Genomic DNA, 22,262 nt, shown 5'->3' on the forward strand with positions numbered 1-22,262 from the left:
CATAGTAATGTGTTTTTTATGGATAGTGCAGAACCACTACTGTGGATGCAGATGATGCCTCTTTTTTATGACCATTTCAACACTTTGTTCTCAGAGGCAGCAAGACATGCACAGAAGCATAAAAGTATCTAAAATCACACGGCTTCTCCCTGATTTCAGCTTCTCACCAAATCCCTTCATTTTTATCCCTTTCCTTTTTTTTTTTTTTTCTTTGCAAAAATTCATTTCATTCCAAAGACATAATAGTTGGGGGATTAAAACTTCAGCCTGTGCCAAAGGCATAAGATAGTAGTAAGGGTTTATCCCATGCACAAGCAGAATTCTGTCTGTCCCTCTACAAGCAGCCATTTATTGATGTTGTACAAAGTGACTACCATAGTGCAATAGACATGGCAATTGGCTGAATAAGCAGTTCTTGGTATTTTTTTAATGAAGTGCTGATTATAGTTTAGAACCCCAAAACCTACGAAATTAAAATGTCTTTGAATGAAGTGTTGTTTTTAAGTATAAAAAGAGGGTGGCAGGCTCCATACCCTTGCATGAGAATTTAGGGGTGGTCTTCTATGTTTTTCAGAAGCACAACATTTAAGCCTTGGGAAAAGATGCAAGATAATTACTTCTGAGGCTTAGGGAAAGCAAAATTCCCAATGGTTTCAACCCCAGCTGTAAGTGTAGGTGTGCTGTTCTTATGTCTTTGTCAAGGAAACTAGGAGTTGCAGTGAAAGTGGTGATGCCAGAATGAAAAGCAGCACCTAGTTCCTCCTTCCTGAGAGACAGATGATGCAGGGAATTAGAATCTGCCACTCTTTCAGCAAAATTATGTGCAATATGTCATGTCTATCTGAGGCTTGATTGTCCAAAGAAATTATACCACTGGAATAGACTGGGAGCAAGAGCAAATGCTAGTGATGTTATTTACTCAATCAAAACTACCTGATTGGCACACAAAAAGTATTATTAGGATGGTTACATTTTTTTCACTGTTTGGAAATTTATTGTTATCAGTTTTCCAAGTTGTTCTAAGCTAAATCAGCCACCGTGTTCACATTAGAGTACTACAGAGTTTGTACTTTCTCAAGTAAGATAAAAATTGTTATGCTGCATCTAAACTACACTTGAATGTATAGTTTGAAGCAGATTATTATTGTTCTTGCTGCTATAGCAAGAAAATCTAAAAAGATTTTTGTTTGTGATATTCTCTATATTTTTGTGGTTAATATTGAAACATTATTTGCAAGCCTGGGATTCAGCAAAAATGCTAATCTTGGAAGTGCCGTATACTGTTAAGCCAATGTCCTGGAGATTGTTCTAGTCTTTCTGAGAAACATACCAAAAAAAAAACCAAAAAACAAACAAAACAAAACAAAAACAAAAACAGTATGTTTTTGTAAATTTCTGACTTTGTTTTCTTTTCTTTCACATTCTGTTGTTTTGTGAAGCATTAAGGCTGACCAGATGCAATGTCTCAGTACATTTCATCAGCTGAAAGCCTGTCCATTCACTATGTCTGGTCTGATCTTTATCTGAATGCACTACATTGCTAAAACATTAACTGAATTTCTCTCTAAAATAATGCATTTCTTGTACAAATACACATTTTACCCATTCTGTCTGTATACATTTCATATTTAAAATGCATATGTTAATTGGAGTGTCATTAGTGTCATGTCTTGTCAGCATGCAATCCCATCTTCAACTCAAAAGTGAGGACAGAATTACATCCTCACTTCTGGGAACAGGAGTGTGCTATTCAGTGGTATGGTTTATTATCAATGGTGTAAACAAGACAATATTTCTACAAATTCCTGACTGTCAACCAGACATATGAAAAAATAATAAGTTTAGAACTCAACTTATTTTGTAGGCAAATTCAACAACAAAAAAGTGGAACCATTGTCAAAGTAGTTTCCTCTCAGACTGAAAGTTCATCACAGCTGCATTAGCTCAGGATTGGAGAGTGGTCTGAATCAGGAACTGATTATGGCTTCTGGATTTGTGGGATTGTGTCACTTTTAAGCTGTCTTTCTTAATAATGCACACCACTGTGCTGCCCCATGGGATCCAGATGATTTTGTGAACATCTGTGCAGGAGAAAATCAATAAATGCTGTAAAATCTCACCCTCGGTTTGCCTCACTTAGACATTTTGCTATCAATAGTAACCAAAAACTTCTGGAAATTGTTGTCACATGCAGAGGACTCTGTTTTCACTTTGTCAAGCTCTCTGCCCATGCAGAATAATAGAATTACATAGAAATACTGAAGAGGAAAAGATTATTCCGGGGAATGAGTTTGCTTGGTAGAAAATGTAGATAGATGACAGAAATGGCAACATGGAAAATGGGGGTCACCTGGAGAAAATCAGAGTAGACAACACATTTTCCTGTATTCAGAAGATGTAACAACTAAGCATGCTGTTAGCCAGCATGGATTTGGGTTAGATTTTTCTCTCTTGGGGTGTTTGAGTTCTTCTTCAGATGTGCCTGTTGTCTCACATGTCAGATTTGCATCTGGATTTTCTTTCCAGTTGACAGCATTTCAAGTGCCATCTGGAATCTGAGGGTCAATCTGACTTGTGTTTGTCCCATATGCCTCATTGAAAAATCCCATATATTTGAGGAGGAAATGGGGCTTCCCTTTCTTTCTTGCTTATGTTGGAGCAGTGCCAAGTAACCAGAATGCCATTGTTTTAGTGAAATATCAAAGACAAGTTATTATGCATAGGTTTCAACTGTTCTTGATCTTAAGAGGAAAATATAATTAATAAGAAAGATTTTTATTTACATTCCTTATATTTCATAGCCTCCTAGAATTTATTTCAGTTCTCAAAGGTTTCTTAGCATAAATGAGAAATTTATACTAAATTCTTCACAATCTTAAAGATTTTATCCTTTGTTTCTCTCTACAGGAGATTTGTGTAAGAGTTGTCACTTACATGGATCATTCTGGAATTAGAAGTATCAGAGCAGCTTTGCACAAGCAGAATAAATCATGCCTTTTTTTTTTTTCATCTGTGTTGCAACTCTGAAGCACAGGCAGTATTTTTAGCTTTGTTATACAAAGGCAGAGGATAATATTTTGTTCAGCCTACACACGGTTTTGAGAGTCTCTCTGGCCTGAGCTGCAGCAGTCTTCCCCTTCTTAGCACTCCTCTGAGATTCCATTTATTTGGATGTTTTGATACAGGGAGGAGGAGGGAGAAAGCACTAGAGAGAACAAGAAGAGTAAAGAGGTTTACTATACATAATAATCAAAATACCATGCGATTGTTTTTTGTGTCATTACAATGTGGCTGAAAGCAAGAAGCAATTATTAAGGTCACAGTGCCATAGTTAAAGTAACTTTCTTGAAATAATGAGACACTTTACCGTTCCCTGGATGCTGACAAAGAGAGTAATTATATGAAATTCAGAGCTCCTAGAGTTCAGAGTTCTGCCAGTGAAGAACAGGAGAAGCTTGGGCAGCTCACTTAGCCTTTTTTCAGTATTTACTGACTTGGCAAGCTAGTAAGTGAAATCATGACAGGTTTTGGTACTGTTTTATTTTGAATAAATATATAAAATGGTTTAATTTCCTTTGGGTTCATGCATATCAAAATTGTAAGAAAATGAAAGCACACTTAGAATGCCCAGACTTATTAAAAAGAAAATAATAGCAATAATTTAAAAAAAAGGTGGGAGTTAATTTGTTATTTCCACTTACTGGTTTCCATATTTTTAAGAATAGTGATCACATTAGCCCACTCAGAAGTTTCCATGATTTCAAGTGAAATTCTACTGTGAAAGTGACATCCATTTTTACATGAAAAGTTTCCATCAAAGGTAAAAAGTTATTTGGTAAAAGAACTGTTCAGCTACATATTTTCCTCTCTCCATTATTTACCACTACCACCTCAGAAAGCTGCAGCTGGGGAAAGAGTCATGCCACAAAAATTTGCAAGTGTTGTTGCTCGAGCCCTCCACCCAACGCTCAGTAAAAGTGATCAGTGCCCATGTGGTGAAAGTGATTACACCAGGGAAATAAATCCTTCCCAAGCTTTGCTATTTCTATAGTCTGAAGCACACAGATATATGGGCCGCTGTTTTTTGCTTTGCACCACTTTGCTGGCCAGGAAAGAGGAAGGGTTAGGTATGTAGCAGGAAGGGCCCACACAGGAAACTGCAAAGAGGAGCCAGGAAGGAAAATTAAGCATAGGGGCAGACTGTGAAACGGGAAACAAAAGATACAAAAATTATGTAAAACCACAGGTGTCAGGGTGCAGTGAAAGCTGAGTGAATCTAATACATGGAATTTAAATTAAAATTCCAACCAGTTATCATTTTTTAAAGCCTGCCATCAGAGCATAATGGCCTACCTACATCCAGTGTCTTTTATGTATCAGTGTGCCTGGAGTTTTCAGTTACCTGGACCATGCATGTAGTTATACTAGCTGAGTTTCTTTTAATAAAGCTTTTTACCAGAGCTAAGTGTTCTACATATTTTTGCTAGAGCAAGTCTGTAATGTAAAAAGATAGAAATATATTTCCATACATGTTAAAACTGTTCTTTGCAAAGGTTTGTCATCACAGTATGTTATTGCACATACCATAAGCAATTCTGCATTTCTCAAAATACAATTAAAATCATCCAGCGAAAATCTAATTTCTTAAATGTAAATAAGCATCTTTGTTATCAAAAAAGAATATCATTTCTACTCTTTGCCACCTGCCAGTTCTTCACCTAACAAAGAAAGAAACTTCTGTTTCTTGTTTTCTGGGAATATTTTTAACAGTTTCTTTAATGGTGGGAAAACTGTCCTTTAGAACTGATGTTGTAACTTAAAGATGGAATAAGATGCTCATTTCAGTCATATGCAGTAGAACACAAGCTTCAGCATTTTGGACACACATCATGCAGCTAAGATTTGAAGACTGAGTGTTGGCTCAGATCTCCAAAAGTAAAGCACAAGATTAGTATTTGCTATTATAACTTTCTCCAACAGAACTGACAGAGAGAAAAATTTTACAAACACACAGCATTGCTGATCAGTGTACATAAAAGATGATGGAGGCTTCTCTGTGTAGAGAGTCTATTGTGGCCATCACTGTGTGATATATGCTAACAGGAATACATTAGTGGCATTTTAAATACTCCAGTGTAGGCCAATAAATTTGGATAAATCATTTCTGTCTTAATAGCTGTCGAGAGAGAGTTTTATAGATGAAAATATTTTTTGTTGTTATTTAAATAGAAATTTGGAATAATAAAATATATCTAGACATTAGACTGAGGGTTTTTTTATCTTTGATCTAAAATTTAAAATATGTTTTTCAGAATTTTCTCTCATCATTACAAAAGACATTATTTGTTCTCTGATTTAGCAGACAAAAAGACAACAGGTTTCATCAGCTTCTAAAGTGATTGCTGCATTCCTGATAAAATCATGACAGATTGTGGTACTGTATTACTGTATCATGTTGGCCTTTGTAGCTCTGAATCAGCATGTGAGTTAATGTTTCCACATAAACAGAAATGCCTCACTGAAGTGCCAATACCATGTTGATTGTCCCAGTTTCTGTTGGATGAAGACTGAATGAACCTAGCCCAAGAAATCTAGCAGTATTTTGTATGTCTAAATGAATCAACAGAATTACAGGGGTTGGAAGAGACCTCTAGAGATCATCGTGTCCAACCCCTTGCTAAAGCAGGTTCTCTAAAGAAGGTGGCAAAGGAAAACATCCAGGTGGGTTTTGAACATCTGCACAGGAGACCCCAAAGCCTCTCTGGGCAGCCTGTTTCAGTGCTCTGTCACCCTCATAGTAAAGAAGTTCTTCTGCATATTTGTGTGGAACTTCCTATGTCCTGTTGCTGAGCAGCACTGAAAAGAGCCTGGCTCCATCCATGTGACATCCACAATTTAGATATGTATAAGCATTGATAAGATCCCCTCTCAGTCTTCTTTTCTCCAGGACAACAGATGCATGTTACTCAGACTTTCCTCATAAAAGATGCTTCAGGCACCTCATCATCTTTGTAGCCCCCCCTCAGGACTCTCTACAAGTTCCCTGTCTAGAAGCCACTGGTTGGAGCAGAGCAGGAAACACAAAATCAGTACAGAATTAAAAGACCTGCAATGTGATATTTTCTGAGAAATAATGAATTACATTCACGTGGCTCCAGTAAAAAAAACTTATTTCTGTAAGGAAAAAGCTCTAGAGATAATACTTGCAAAATACTTAGGTTTGCCATTTCTTTTTATGCAAGTAGAATACTTTAGGATATAGCTGATATTTGATGGAGCATGTACCCTTTGTCCCATATTGCTGTATTGGTAATAACACAACACCTGTACATGTTGCCCAAAACCAAGCACCCATCTCTCAAATAATATCATATGTCTGCCAGTACAGTACCCACAGGAGAATTCCATGCTCTTTAAATCAAGGTCAGAAGGATTGTTTTGATTAAAATATTTGATATTGGGTATCGTAGATGTTTTGACATGGTATGAGATTTCACAAAACATATAGCATTTGCAAGGTTTGTTGTCCATTAAGTCAGAGGGAATTGGACAAGGGGGAGGCAGCCACAGCACTGAGCAAATTCAACTAAGATGACTGTATATGTAAACTACTTCTTTGATTTTTTGTCTTGAAGAGCTAATTAAAAAAGTACAAAGGACCACCAGGGCAGCGTGAAGCTAGGAGATGATAAACTGAACCCACACTTCCAAATGCAGCTGTGCAGATCTTCCACAAGATCACAAAGGCAAACAAACAAAAAGAAGAAAAGCAGTTCATAATGTTTTCTTCCTCTTTGCTTCTGTTTGAAAACACTAATAAGGAGGTCTTTTTGGTTCCAAAACATCTGGGGAAGAAACAGGTGGCAACTCATCTGCTATATGTTCCTTTACCTGGTACAGTGAAGACTTTAAAATTTCCCCCACAGTTTCTAGGAGTGCAGTCAAATGTCTGTATTAGGAATGCAGTCAAAAGTCCTTATTTGCAAACAGCCACTATGAATACTTCCCAGAAAGGCTCTGAGCACTGCAGCTCACAGGAGTTATTTATTTTCATGTATTTCTTTAAGCTATTTTTCAGATCTCTATTGAAATAAAAATAAAAAATAACAAAAACACTAAATTTTCATCATAAAAAAAAAATTTTTTAAGTTTTATTATAGTTTTTCAGCTAATGTAGCTTTTTGCAGAATTAAGTATTTCGATCATTTCGTTTGCACAGCCACAAATTACTACAGAGTCTTAAGATATTTTAGCTATATGAAACAGGCAGCCTACTCACAAAGATGGATGTCCTGAAATTTTGGAGTGGAATATCTTGATATTCATGGCAAATAACACACAGCATCAAAAACTTCAGCTTGTAAAATCTGTGATAAATTTGACAATCATGTGATCACCACCACCTATAGCAAGTTCAAATTTCTTGGGGGGAGCATCAATGCCAGTTTGGAAGATACTGCTTTGGCAGGCAGACCTTCATAAATATTTAAACATTTCTGTATAAAGTGAAAAAATAAGATTCATTCCTATTTTGCTCTTTTGTGTTTTCGTTCCCAGCTCCTTGTGGTCAAAATGAAACTAGAGAAGATGGCAAGATAATCCAGCTGCCTCCTTGCAAGACAGGAGCATGGATCGTTCCTGCCATCATGGCCTGTTACCTCTTGGTTGCAAACATCCTTTTGGTGAACCTCCTGATTGCTGTTTTCAAGTGAGTGACACATTCCAAAGAATGGATCTGGGGAAGGCAGGGGCATTATTTGTGGTGTCAGAAAGCAGTTGAACTTCTGACTTTAATGAGAGACATTTTTCAGAGGATTTATGAGAGTGAGAAGGTATAAAGTAGTAGCTTGACTCCAGGGAATGAGGGAAATGCCAAGTTCTTCACATTGTCTCATTTCCAAAGACAGACACCTGATGAGAGCGAGAGCAGAACAGCCGAACATGTTAAGTTCAGTGACGGCATCATTCACTCCCAATATAGAAAATGAGAATAAAAATATTTTCCTCTCATTTTGTTGTCATAAGGCTAACTGGTTGCACTGAGCAAGAATGAACAGTAGTAACATAATTCTGAAATGATTGATTGCCACTGTGCTTTACTGAAGAACAAACTTATTTAGCCCTTTTCTTTTGTTCTTCCTTTTTCTGCATGACAAGGAAACATTTGCCACTGCTAGTGAAATGCGTATAATTAGGGTACTGTCATTTCATTTTTGGCAAAGTACCCAAAAATGCTTCAATCTGATGTTATTTTCCTCTTCTTGCCTTCCAGCAATACGTTTTTTGAAGTCAAATCTATATCCAACCAAGTATGGAAGTTTCAAAGGTATCAGCTAATCATGACGTTTCATGAAAGGCCAGTTCTTCCACCACCTCTGATCATTTTCAGCCATATGACCATGATATGCCAGCACCTCTGCTGTAGATGGCGGAAACACGAAAGCGACCCGGATGAGAGAGACTACGGATTAAGTAAGCTGTCAACAATTTACAGACATTCCATTGCCCTGCTCAATATCTACTGTTTGCTGTGAATGAAGGCTAAACCCCGCATTTTGATAACCTTCTCAGCAGAGAACTATTGTCTGCTTGCTTAAGCTTTGCTGTCTCCAGAAGCATATATAATCTAAGCCACCAGTTTGATAATTAGCTGCATCTCTGTGCTGTCATACCAAAATACCAGTTACATTTGAAACCCACTTTTGAAAATTTAGTCCAGGATTCTTCAGTGAGAAAAGTGTCCTGAATTTCGCATTTGTGCTTTTCCAAATTCAATTCTTTTATTGTTTCCACAGAACTTTTCATAACTGAGGATGAATTGAAAAAAGTCCATGATTTTGAAGAGCAGTGCATAGAAGAATATTTTAGAGAGAAGGATGACAGATTCAATTCTTCCAATGATGAAAGAATCCGTGTCACTTCAGAAAGGTGCATTTTGTTTGTTCTCTCATATGTTGATCTAGAAATATGTTTCCGTTGCCACTCTCACCCTTTGTTTTTTCTTTAAAAGGTAAACATTTGAGGTAGTTTTTAATAAATCTGAACTAAAAAGTAGAATGATACAAGGTGGGGAAATTTTCTCTCTTTTTTCTCTTCTTCACTAAAGAAATGTTCCTCAAAGTTTTGAAGATTTTAACTCATTCAACCAGCTGTAATTGTACACAAATAGAATAGTGTGACAAGTGCAAGTTCTTCCATTTTTCAGTTTATAAAGCAGAATTTCAGGACACAGGTGGTCAGGTGTCTTAGGACACAGGTGGTCACAGTGGAAGGGTAAATGAGTATTCCTCAATGAAAACTAGATAGTCACTGAGGCACTGACCTGCTACTCCCTTAGATAGTGAAGGAGCCTTGTTTCAAGCTAGTCTCGCTAGGTTAATTGGTTACTTTAAGAGAAACAGGTATCTTGCCATGAATTCCAAAGGAACTAGACATTTTACCTACACGGGTAAAACACGGAGATGACTAATAAAAAACATGAGTTTAGTGAAAGCTGCCAGTCTTCAACTGTCCTAAAATGCAGGAATCTGTTAATCTCCTATGGTGTTTACATCCTTTTGTCATACAGCAGCTAAGCAACAGAGCTAAATTTTGAAGACAGATTTTGTTGTTTGATGCATGGCATTGCTGCCAATAAATATTCTAGGGTAATACTCTGTCAGATATTCATAAAACTTGAGAACCGCTGAATACTCTGTACTCTGAATACTCTACTTCATCCTGAATGCATCTAAATGTGATCAGGAAAGTAGTCTTTGTAATTGAATACATAGGTGTAACACTCTTCTGCTTACCTGTAATCTTCTAGCATGCAGCTTTGCCTGAAATATGTTTCCTAGAGGTAAAATAGTATAATTTTAATTTGTTAAAATATATTTATATATATATATTTGTATAATAGCAAACACAGTCACCCAGGTTGAAGAAGAATGAATTCTGCTGGAATCAGAATATAATCTTCTGCATTCCTGAAAATAGCACTCTCAAGACTCAGATTTTAGGGAAAGGTATTAGAGAGAAAGTGTGGTAAAGCATGGAATAGCTTTCTTAAAAGGAATGTCTAAGTAATCCAACAGTATTCTATCTGGAAGACACAAATCAGAAATGAATTGATAGAGGTCTATGCAGCTCTGAGTGCAAGGAGAGGGTGAGCAGAAATCAACTGATTTCTGTACAAGAACAAGAAACAGGAGAGCAACAGATTAATCTAGCAAGACACAGTTCAAAATAAATGAGAACAGGTGATTATTTTATGAAGTAAATGATAGAACAGAGTGAAAATGATGGGATCTAAAAGAAGATGATTATGTCAGTTAAAAGTCTTCACTGATTAAAACATAGACTAGACAAATCTCTGTAAGAGAAATGATGTAAGGACTACAGAGATCTAAGCTGAAAATGGCTGGAGACTGAAGAATGTAAAGGAGAAAAATTACATATGCTTCAGAGAAAGACAGTGAGCTACATTTATCTGTGGTTTGAGGTCCTTGTGTTCTGATAGAAATGAGAATTTACCTGAACATAGTAAATGCATATTCAGATCTCTGCTCAGTCACAACTTTACTTTTGGTGACCAAGGAAATACGAGGTATGTTTGAAGCCTCTGTAAATAAGTAGTAACCTGGGACCTTCTCTACATTAGGCAAGTGCTCTTAATACTGAAAAACAAACATATAATAGTCTGTCCTTGCACTTTGTTTTGGCTCTATTTTATTACAGTACGGGAGCACTTCCCTTTACTTTAAATGGAATGACTTAAAGTACCTCATTTCAGAGGAGAATTCATGATTATGAGTCCTAAATGAAAACAAGCATGTAAGACTCAAAGAGAAATAATTCATTAAAAAGTGTCCTAAATAACATGCATTTGGCCTGCAATTATGGTTGGGCTTGTATCCCTTAAAGTGTTTTAAATCTGAAAAAAGAAACTTACTTTTTCCAACTTACTGAACATTCAAATATTTAAAATACAGCCTCATAGTTTCTGCATAGATATGTATTTGTGCAATTAACATGATGTGAAGAAGAAGAAAAAAGAGAATGTGCAGTCTGTGGTTTCTGTTTCAACATCCTGTCTTCAGCCTGTATTATTAGTCCAAACACAGTACCTACATTATAGTCAATTAACTCAATAGCCAATTAACTCAATTTTACACAGTGCAAAATTGAACCAGAGTACCCTGAGAAGTTGTGTGTATTTTTCTGCACTTCCTTTTTTAGGAAGCTGAGGGTGCTGTTAGGCTGGAGGAGAAATAGGAACTGGGACAAGGCCTGAGTTACATATCTGTACCCAGATTGCTCACAGCCTTCCTCCTCTTCCAGGCATCTGTGATCCACTTAGCTCCCAGGAATGTTTTCAACATTTCCTTGAGCAGCTTCTACCTGCAGCTGGATCTACCAGCATAAACCATGCAGGCTACCTGAAGGAGGGCAGCTTCACGCCATAGGTGCAAAGCCAGTAAGCCTGGAAGAAGGATTAGGGAGCTTGTACTGGAAGGGAAAAAGGAGACAGGAATAGTCTTGCCTTGAAGATCGGCCTAGATAGGTTCAGAGACAAGGAGGAGCTCAGGAAAATGAAAGAACAATGAAAATGAAAGATATGTTTTTTCTTGCTGTAGTGGACTGGATATAAATAACCAATTTCAACTGCAATCTCTGTGGTTGTGGTGAGTCAAGATCACAGAACCTTGCCACCTAAAACATGCAACAGTTTATATTCTCACCTTGGAATAGTCCACCATGAAATCTGTGGGATCTGTGTTGATTCAGCAAGTGCCTTGCCATTCTTACTGCAAAGACACCACAGAAGTATTCAGAGCTGTGGCCACCACACAGAATCCCTCTTTTACCTGACTTTTCCACATTCCAAGATCAAAATATGAAACCACTGTTGATGTTTGTCCTTCCTTGGTAGCCACAACCTTACATGGACACATGGAAGTAGCTCTGTATTAACAAGATACATCAGTGGGAGTGATTGATTATGACAAAATATAAGAACCAGTAGCAAACTTTAAGGTGATGCCTTCAACTGATTTGTCAGAAAGGCAAATCTGAGAGAATCTTTTGGAGAACAGAGAGAAAAGCAAAGTTGTACTAATTCACTTTGATGCTACAAAAGAATCACATAGAAAACTAATTACTGTGATGCTTTCAGTGCCACTTTCTGACCAGCGCAGAGACAAGATAATATGTAATATGATCAAAAAGACCGTGTTTCTTAATTTGGCATAAAGCCCCCAAAACAATCACTTTGGTAGGCATTTTTCTCTTATGGCCAAGACTTGACCCCTTGTTGACTCCAAAGGGAGCAAATTCTCATCCTAAGGGTATTCAAACATCACATAAACTGGTTGAAGTAGACATTATGGTGTTATCATGGGCACTGTATAGTATTCAGTACTATAGCTTCTTAACACTTTATAGTCCTCAGTGCAATTGCACTAAAGGCATCCATGAATGAAGACATTGCTGTTACCCTGGTTTCAGATACAGCAAACTGAAGTGCACAAAAACAGATCAGAACTGATAAAAAGATCAATACTGCACCTAGATCAGATCATAAATGCAAAGGAGGGCTAGGAAAGATCTGTGAATTTCACTATGTCTCTCTGCAGTCACAGTTTGGAGATCTTACGCTCCAGATGGGAAAGCAGCCAAGACAATTTGATAACCTTAATCTACTGAAACCATCATGCCAGGGAAAAGTGGCTTGCCACTTAAACAAGCAATGCCTTGACAAAAAAACATCAGGGCAAGTGTCATTATTCTATTCAAAGCTTGAGAACTGCTTTCAGAAGGAGAAAAACATTCTACAATCACCTATTAAGTCCAACTTTAAGGGGCTTTCAATGTCTGCAGCCTTTACAGCAGTTGAAAAGAATTCTGAAGACATAAAGGATACCTGAAAAATGGACGTAGGTCTATAAAGGTACTTGCAAACCTAATTCTAGCATTCAGTTAATGGTCTACTTCAGCTAAAAGGTCTACTTCTGAAAAGAACACCTTGCTCCCACTAAATCACTGCTTCAATTAAATTCTAAATGAATAGTTGAAGAAAGGTAAAAAATTATGTAACCAAAGTGAATGCCAGCAACAGCCATCATCTCCCAAATCATGCTTAAAAGGTTGGTCGCATAAGATGTAACATCTTTGTGAGTTTGTGTTTTTCCCACTTACTGAATATTGTGTTCAGCTAATTTGTTTGGTTTTCTATTAGAAACTTATGAGCTTCAAAAAAACACAATGGATAAGCAATTAGATGTAGCCTTCTGTTTTTTTGTTCTCATGCCCATCTGCTAGGATAGCTCTGATACATTGGATAGATCTTGCTGTAAGGAAGAGCACAGGTGCAGTAGTGGCATCATACTTGGATATTGCAAGATTTGCTGAAAGGCTTCTGTATCTCCAATACACACAGAAAAAAAAAAAAGAAAAAAAAAAAAAATCTAAAGAAAAACTTGAACATTTGTATTTTGAAATAGTCTTTTAATTCAAAACTGTTCCTGAAGGAAATTTAGATTTGACTGTCTATTCGCTGTCAAATACAGAACAGTAAAACATTTCACTTATTAAAGCATTTTAAGGTCCAGATTATGGCTGTGCTTCTCCAGATCTTCTTATGCCCTTAGTGTTTGGATGATGTGATTATACTATATTTCTAGTAGGATTATTCCCAGAGCATGTTGCTGCTCAATGTGTTGAATGACTGCAGAACTGAGCATTAAATTAGCAGAAGAATATCCTTGATTAAAAGCATGCATATTTGTTAGAAAGATCTGGGAGTGAACATATGTCAAACATATAACAAAAATTGACTATAGTCAGCTAATAGCTTTGGATTTGAGGGACATTACCATCACTTGAGCTTTCTTTTTATGAATAAAAATTGCACAGCTAGGTGTCATCCCAATAAATACATGTAGGAATCTCTCAGCTATCAATGAACATATGGCGTTACCCTTTGTTTCTGTATCCTTTACCTCACTAAATTACTATATACATTTCCTTCTACTATTGACGTGATCAAATCTGTGATTGGTTCCATAGCAAACAGCAGACCACATATCCCAGAAACCTATCTTTAGCTTGTCCAGAAATATTACTGGCCTTGCCCTGTGTTCAAAAAAATACTGTTCTTTAGTCCACGAGGTTACTCAGATTGTTTAGTATGTCTGGCAGCCCTAAAACTGTCAAGTTATATCTGTCATCATCATCAAGAAGTTATTATGAAAACGGAATGTGTGGTCAGGCACTCAATCATTAGCTGATAAATATTTCAGGAGTATATTTTTCATAAAAGAGCAGTTTAGATAACTAATAACATGAGGGAGAGTTCAACTATTTCTAATACAAAGTGTTCTCTTACTACCATGATATATATAGTATATTCATATATACTATAGAATTATATCCTGCGTTTGTAATAACATTAACATGTTTTATTGGAGGAAGTTGATAGAAGAGGTAAACAAGTGTTTGAATAATAGTAAGCTGAGTAAAAAGAGATTATTTGAAACTGTATGTTTATTTCTTAGCAGAGGTCTTAGCTTACTTGATCATTTGTCCATTTAAGTCTGATGACAGTAATGCAGTTTCTCATTCACAGAAGGCTTCAAACCTATACATTTGATTTGCCATGCTTTTGTTTTCAAAATTTATGGTTTTCGACACAATAAGCCCATATTTCATGCAAATATGTGCCTTCCTTAGAGAGCAGTTCCATTCTCCATTCCTCTCTTTTGCAGGTGGGTGGCTACTCCCCAACACCACAGGGCAGACAGACTTCAGTGTTTCACTGGCTAACATTTGGTGACATACAAGGCATTAATGCTGCCCAATACATATTTGCGGCCTAAAATCTGATTTCTTTTTGCACTGGTGTTGCCACTTTCAGGTCATTTGTTCGGTCATAAATTCATCTACCAATAGTAAAGAAAACCTGGCTTTGACTGACAAGGTGTATATTAAAATTACTTATAAATTACACAAACAAGTAGAGAATGAGAGAGTTTGGAAGAATCTGGAAATCCTGTCATTTGTCAATTCTGTGTTCATTTTTCAGTCTAAAGGAACAGGGAAAAAACAAAAGTGCAAATCTAAAAGTGAGACATGTACGTAGTAGATGTCATAGACATAGACATCATAGACATAGTAGAAAACTATATTAATATGCCACTTTTAATACCTCTTTGTCAAATAAAAGAAGTCCCTGATCTACTCCATAAACTACTACCAGAGAAAATTATTGTGTGAATAAATTTCATAAGTGCTAAAGGCAATCTTCTTGTTAGAAATAGGAGAAGTTCATATAAATTCAGCAGAGAAGTTTTAGAGGCAAGCAAACAGAAATGACTGGAAGCCACTGGCATGCATTAGTGCATAGTTCACAATTTAAAACATTTTAAAACGATTGTAGAACAATTATACAGAAGTTTAAATTAGGATCACACAATCAATTAGGTATTAGTACTTTAGCTTTTTATTTATATATTTTGATAGGAAGACAGCAAATAACTTCATAATCCATCATTTCAATCCCTGAATTACTAATACAGACTACATGAAGTACAAACATAGGAATAGAATAATCTTGTTGTGTGTATCCAATTGTACATCTGTATTTCTTTTAACTGTTGCTCACCTCCTCCATGTTACCTCCATTCTTGTCTATCTACATGTTACTTACATTCTGTACAGTAGCTGATCAACTTCTTGCATGTATCTAAGCTAAAAACGAATCAAAGAATAAGGAAACTCTTTGGTCCACACAGCAGTTGCTGATACAGTCTGGGGGTACATGGAAAGTAAAGTGATGTGTTGTCCATCTTCCATGACTTAATTTAATCTAGGAGTTAGCCACAATAGTTCTGCCTGTAGCAAAACTGAGAGTAATATCATGTAGCATCTGCTGTCAGTTCTTGGAACTGCCTCATTAGAAGCAGAAGCAGTATTAGAAAATCACAGTAACGTTTCCCTAATAGCCCCAGTCTGTGCTGGGATAGAAGAGCTTCCTGAGCAAGTAGTACTGTTTATTTGCTGAACCTCTTTACCAGAGTTTGGTGCACATGAGGAGGTGTAGGTGGGTTTTGAATTTTAACTCATGTTTATTTTCACTTATTTCAAAGACTTATTGGCTGAATATCACTGCTTTGTAGAAATTAACCTATTTCATTTTTCTCCTTTTTAAGGGTGGAGAATATGGCCATGCGACTGGAAGAAGTAAATGAGCGCGAGCACTGCATGAAGGCCTCTCTGCAGACTGTTGACATCAGACTTGCTCAGCTGGAAGATATGATAGGAAGAATGGTGACAGCATTAGAAAAACTGACTGGCATAGAGAGAGGAGAGACAACCAAGATACGATCCAGGACTTCATCTGACTGTACCGATGCAGCCTATATTGTAAGGCAGAGTAGCTTCAATAGTCAAGAAGGAAATGCTTACAAGCTGCAAGAGAGCATAGATCCGACAGGGGAAGAGTCTATGTCCCCAACTTCTCCTACAATTACACCTCGCATGCGAAGCCACTCTTTCTATGCAACGAATATGAAGGACAAGTGTGGGTTGGAAAAGTTTGAAAGCATTTTCAAGGAAAGATCTCCAAGCCTGCACCGGGCTAGCAGTTCCCACTCAATAGCGAAAGAAGGAAAGATTCCCTTAGCCCCTACCAGCACTTTGTCAATTGCCCCAGACTCCAGAAGGCCTTCATCTTGTATAGATATCTACGTTTCTGCAATGGATGAGATGCATTCTGATACAGAGCCTCTTGATAGTTCCATAAATATTCTTGGTACTGGAGATGTAGCTCTGCAGGCACACATAGCCTCTTCCATTTTAGCCAACAGTGCATATATTAGCAGCACACCTGGTGAAAAAATTTCTGGCAGGAGTCTTGATTATGAGGAAACATCCGGTATAGAAACAAGAGCATTTTCTTCAGACTATTCACAAATCACAGACTGCCAAATCCCCTGGGATTCAGACCCTCCCTTGTACCACACTTTAGAGCGATCTAAGAGCAGTCGTTATCTGGCTACAACTCCATTTATTCTGGAGGAAACACCAATTGTGAAATCTCACAGTTTTATGTTCTCTCCATCTCGAAGTTACTTCAGCAGCCTTGGCGTACCGGTCAAAACAGCAGAATACACAAGTATTACAGACTGCATAGACACAAGGTGTGTGAGTGCTCCTCAGACCATTGCAGAGAGAGCAAGTTTCCCTGGAAGTCTCGGCATCAAGGTGGAAGACTTGGGATGCTGCCACCCAGAGAGAGAAGCAGAATTAAGCCACCCAAGCTCTGATCATGAGGATACTGAGGCCAGGGACAAGAAGGGGCTTCCCCTATCTCCTCAAGACAGCAGTGCCACAAGAACTCTGACCAACAGCATCCCGCTTCCAAAAATAGAGCGGGCTAACAGCTACTCTGCAGAAGAGTCCAACATGCTGTATGCACAGCACACACGGAAGAGCTACTCAATCAGTGATAAACTTGACAGACAGCGAAATGCAACAAGCTTGCGGAACCCCTTCCAGAGGAGTAAGTCCTCAAGGCCAGAGAGCAGAGGGGACAACCTGTCCATGAGGAGACTATCAAGAACAGGAGCATTCCGCAGCTTTGAAAGCAAGCACAGCTAGGCCTAGACAAATCTTGCAGTCAGTCAAAAGGTCATCTGCTCTTCAATCCATTTTCCTTAGCAAAATTACCATGCTTCATATTGACATTCCACGTCAACTCCAGTTTGGCATTAGCCACTGGTCAAGGGAGCACACTGTCAGTCTCAGCATCAACTGCTGAGTTACTGCATCTTGACCCAGTTGATATTTGCACTTAAGGAAAAAGGGAGGGATGAAAAATTTACAGAGACTTTGGTAAACAATAGGAAAAAAAAGACCCCTAGGAAGTTATAAGTAATAAGTGAGTTCAGAAATCTGCCTTCTAATAGAAAGCATCCTAAAATCTATTATCCACAAGCTCTTAGGACACAGAAATTAATCTGCAAAAAGAGATGTACAGATTAGATGTCCTAAATTTCAGTCATAACTTCTTTTTCATCTGTTTCACCATTGTGATGACTGGTGAAAAGCATTTGTTATTTCTCTGGGAACTGGTGGCAAACAAAACTAAAGTATCCCAAATACCTTGCAACCCTACACATGTGTAAATGAAGAAAGATGAACAAGATAACAACCATAACATTTGCTTGTCTCTTTTTGTATCAAATTCTAGTGCCACAAAAAAACAGTATGTATTTTCAAAAGCAGAAAGGGAACAGAAATGCCTTTTGTACTGCATCATCAGCGGAGGAAGAATTCACGTTGAAATATCAGGTGATCTCCTGATGAAATGGGCATTCTAAAGCCTAGCACAGCTGAGCAAGCTCAGGATGAATGTAATTAAGTGGAATAGTATATATTTATTTTTTTATTACATTTGTCATCAATATTTTGCCTCACTAAATCAAAGGATGTGATAGAACAATAAGAGTAGGATGATCAGAGCAAAGAGCAGTAATATTGTCACTGCTCTGTTTAATTAATTGTACAAGCTGGGGAGGCTTACCCACAGGGTTGCCACCAGGCTCTTCTTGCTGTTCCATTTGAGCTGCCAATTTTTTACATCGTTCTCTCACCTGAAAGTATGCCTTTTTTCTTTTTTTGTTTATTTTTTGTTGTTGTTTTTTTCTTTTTTTTTTTAAAGAAGACATGTATTTGTATTTGGACATTCCAAACTATATAAGATTTACAAGATCTATCTGGTCTTAATCCAGATTAACTAATTTAGACTGAAGTTGCCTAAAGGAAAACTTAATTGGCAGAATACTGGAAAACACTGAAAAGTATATGTGCTTTTAAGGTAAGTTAAAAAATTCAAAGTGGAAGTGGAGCTGTCTGTTAGTAGCAAAGCCATCAGATGCAAGTGTACTTCTACCATTCAGCATCATATTACAGAAAATACATTTTAGTAGAATAAAGTACACCTGATCCATAGCATACCTATGGTGTTTGGTTTGAAGGCAATAGAAACTCCACTGATCCTATCTAATTTCCAAAGGTCCACAGTACAAACTATCTTCAGAAGTGTTATGGGAAGATATCTGAGTGGGCAGAGGCGAAAGGGTATACAGGATGTAGAAAAATACTAGAAAATGATAAACGGCAACTGGACCAAAATTTCACATCCTTTGTGAAGGGACAACTTTTAAGTTTGAAAAGAGTTGAAGCTAATGCTAATGACATTAAAATATCTCTAGAGTGACCAAAACCTGTATAGAATCAAGTCCTTTTTGTTATTAAATCAAAGCACGTGCAAGTAGGGTACATGTTTCCCATTTATTTAAATGGGAATTATCTTTCAAATCTCTGAGGCAGCTTTGAAAACACAGGCTGACATTTTCTCACTAGGATCTCACCCTGGGAGATCCTAAGGACCATGTGAGAGTTAAGTCTGAAAGACAACAACAAATCCAGACATGAAACTAATCATCCAGCTCAAGACAAGAGGCAAAGAAGAAAATCTTTACATACTGAGTCACAACGTTGGAAAGCTTGTGAAATAAAGAAATGCAACATGGAAATGCTAAGCACAATGTGTTTCGTACTTCCTGCACCAGTATATTTCTTTCTTTATCCTGTTTGACCAAGCTTTCAATGAGCTAGACTCCACCAAGACACCATGTTTATGCAATTGCCTTGCAGTCCATGTGCAGCATTATGACCACATGGCAACACCAAGAAAGGTCAGAAGCCTTTCTGTGCATTATGAAGCATGCTTGTGACAGGCCGATTGTTGAACAACAGCAAAAAGCCCAGAGACAAAGGAACTGTGTTTAACAATCTGCTTCAAATGTGCCAACTTTTGTTAGCAGCCTTTCACTAAGGCTTCTCCAAATCTATTTGTCCTTGATGAGTATAGGGGGATCTTTTCGCTCTGTTTTCCTTGTTACTTTTACAAATATCTTCTAAAACAATTTGTGGACTCTCCCACCTCTACCATACAATTGGCCTACTCTAGAGGAGCTTCAAATTGTTTAGAAATTTGTCAATAGTAATTAGTGAATTAGTCCAAAGGATAGGGATCTCCTCTGGGGTAGATTTCATTGCTTAGTTGTCAGTGTAAAGGAATTTGCCAAACACAGAAGCTGTATAAATATTTAAGATACAGCACTTTATTGATCTGGAGCACACATTCCAGGTAAAAAGGAAACAGGACACTTTATTTACCTCTTAAAATTTGCCATTATATATAAAATGTAAATTCAAATGTTAAAAGTGTGATTGCAAGATGTCAGAAGACTACTTTTCCTGAATGTTTCCCATTTATTCTATGATGTGGTGTCTATAGAGTATAATATGATGGATGTTAGGTTATTTCATCTTCACCTGCTTTTGACATATTGCATCAAACTGCTTCTTTCTCAGTTTGGTGGTCAAACACCCATTCCTTACAGTGGGACCAGATTTCCCACTTCCAACGTTACTATGACCATTTAGTGAGAGTAAAAGTCTTATCATCCGTTATGCCATGTACCTATAGCATGTGCCATATGACATATTCTGTATCAGAGGCTAGCGCTTACGAAATATTTATCTACACATATATACATATTTCCCATGTATAAACCAGTATAGTTGTGACATGTGATAATATTAGTGAACGTTACAGGACAATTTTATTATCACGTTATAAGGTCTTGTTTGTAAATCTGTAACATTCAATAAACTAGCACATGTTGCATCAAGCATTAAGTTCCACTTTCCAATTATTAGCATACATATGGAATATGCATTTCTGGTCACAGTGTGTAAGTTTGGTGTGTTTCACACGTTTTTCTGTATAGCTCCACGTAAGTGTCTGTATGAGCTGCTGTGTAAACCTCTAATGAGCCACTGTGGGCTGTGACAGGTGAGTTGTGGTAGCGTGAAAGATGAACTGGCATGTTATGCAAAAGAGTATAAGATAAATTAACTTTAAAATATTTTGAAACTCAACTGAATTTAGCTGTTTGTTTACATATGCTGGCCAACTGAGGAAGCAGTGTACAGTATTTTATAAATATTTTCCTATAGTAATCTGTTCTGTTGTTTCCAGTTTAAGTGATGCTATTCTACAGTTGGGGTATACACTTGTCCTAGGTATTGGATAATAGCACATTATTCTTTCACAGTAACTTTGTGGTATGACTGGAATAGTTTCTCTTCCTACAGTCTTTTTTTGTGTCGATGAAAATGCATGCATTGTTCCATGAGTTTCTTTGGACTGCTATGAAACTTAGCATTTTGCTATTGCCTGCCTGTAAAGATGAATCCAGTTAGGAATGAATCCAAGCTTTTGGATGTTTACATTATTTCCATTATGTTTGATCTTTAGCAAAGAAAGTGATTTTTTTATTATTTTTAAATGACAATTGTATTTTATGAAATTGAAATATTCAATGTAAAATGCGAACCTACAGCAGTCCTCAGACATTTGGCTCTCTCTTTTTTGGAAGAGATACGGTGCTACATAATTGTTCTTAGCACAAGTGCCAGTTAATAAATGGCAGTGTGGGGATAATTTAAAAATATAACAGACACCCAAAATATCTATTCATGCACATAAGGAAAGCCCGCTGGGTTCCAGCTATAGATCGCTTTTTTTCATTTTCCATTTATAGATTTTTGGTATTAAAAAAAAAAAAAAAAAAGATTTGTACTTTTGTGGAATGGATAACCTTTTGTCAGGGGATAAATATCTTAGTTAGGTATATTTTTTGTAAGAGAAGAAAATGATTTGTTTCTTAGAAACTGTCAGCACGTGGAAAATGTAACTAAAAAATAACTGCTCAAAAACAGTGCTGGTAGCAGCACACAGCCTTAGTCCAATGACTGCAGTCGGAGCAAATGAGTATCTCTGTCCTGAGAGCAGAAGTTGTCAAAGTTATGAGCTTGGAGTGAGCCAGTGAAACAAAATTATCTGTTAACTCGTGCAAATTTTAAGAACAAGCATAAACGTCTTGCTAAATTGCTCAGGCTATGTACTTCAGAGGATTTGATAATCACCAGAAGGGAAGTTGCAAGCTTGTTGTTCCTGGATTTCCCTAGGAACACGTAGGTATTCGTGAGTCTCTCCTCTGCTTAAAATAATAGTATATTTGCGTGTTTGCACAAACAGGCACACACAAACAGACACAAAAAAAAAAAAAAGAGAGAGAGAAAAAATAAAAGAAAAAAAAGGCCACATTTTCAGTGCTCTTAAAAGATACTATGTTGAGATCACT

General features: G+C 37.1%; 1 protein-coding gene across 6 annotated transcripts in view; it reads left to right on the forward strand.

Moving 5' to 3' along the window:
- Positions 1-21,703, forward strand: part of TRPM3 (transient receptor potential cation channel subfamily M member 3) — a 396,319-nt gene extending 374,616 nt beyond the window's left edge. For all 6 annotated transcript variants that reach the window (XM_052701292.1, XM_052701293.1, XM_052701289.1 and 3 more), the window contains 4 exons: positions 7,558-7,708; positions 8,273-8,472; positions 8,796-8,928; positions 16,191-21,703. In XM_052701292.1, coding sequence (XP_052557252.1) covers positions 7,558-7,708; positions 8,273-8,472; positions 8,796-8,928; positions 16,191-17,640 — 1,934 coding nt within the window. In that variant the 3' untranslated portion in view covers positions 17,641-21,703. The remainder of the gene's footprint in view (positions 1-7,557; positions 7,709-8,272; positions 8,473-8,795; positions 8,929-16,190) is intronic.
- The last annotated feature ends 559 nt before the right edge of the window (positions 21,704-22,262 follow it).

This window comes from Tympanuchus pallidicinctus, unplaced genomic scaffold, assembly GCF_026119805.1.
Source record: "Tympanuchus pallidicinctus isolate F22 unplaced genomic scaffold, pur_lepc_1.0 scaffold4, whole genome shotgun sequence".
Lineage (NCBI taxonomy): Eukaryota > Metazoa > Chordata > Aves > Galliformes > Phasianidae > Tympanuchus > Tympanuchus pallidicinctus.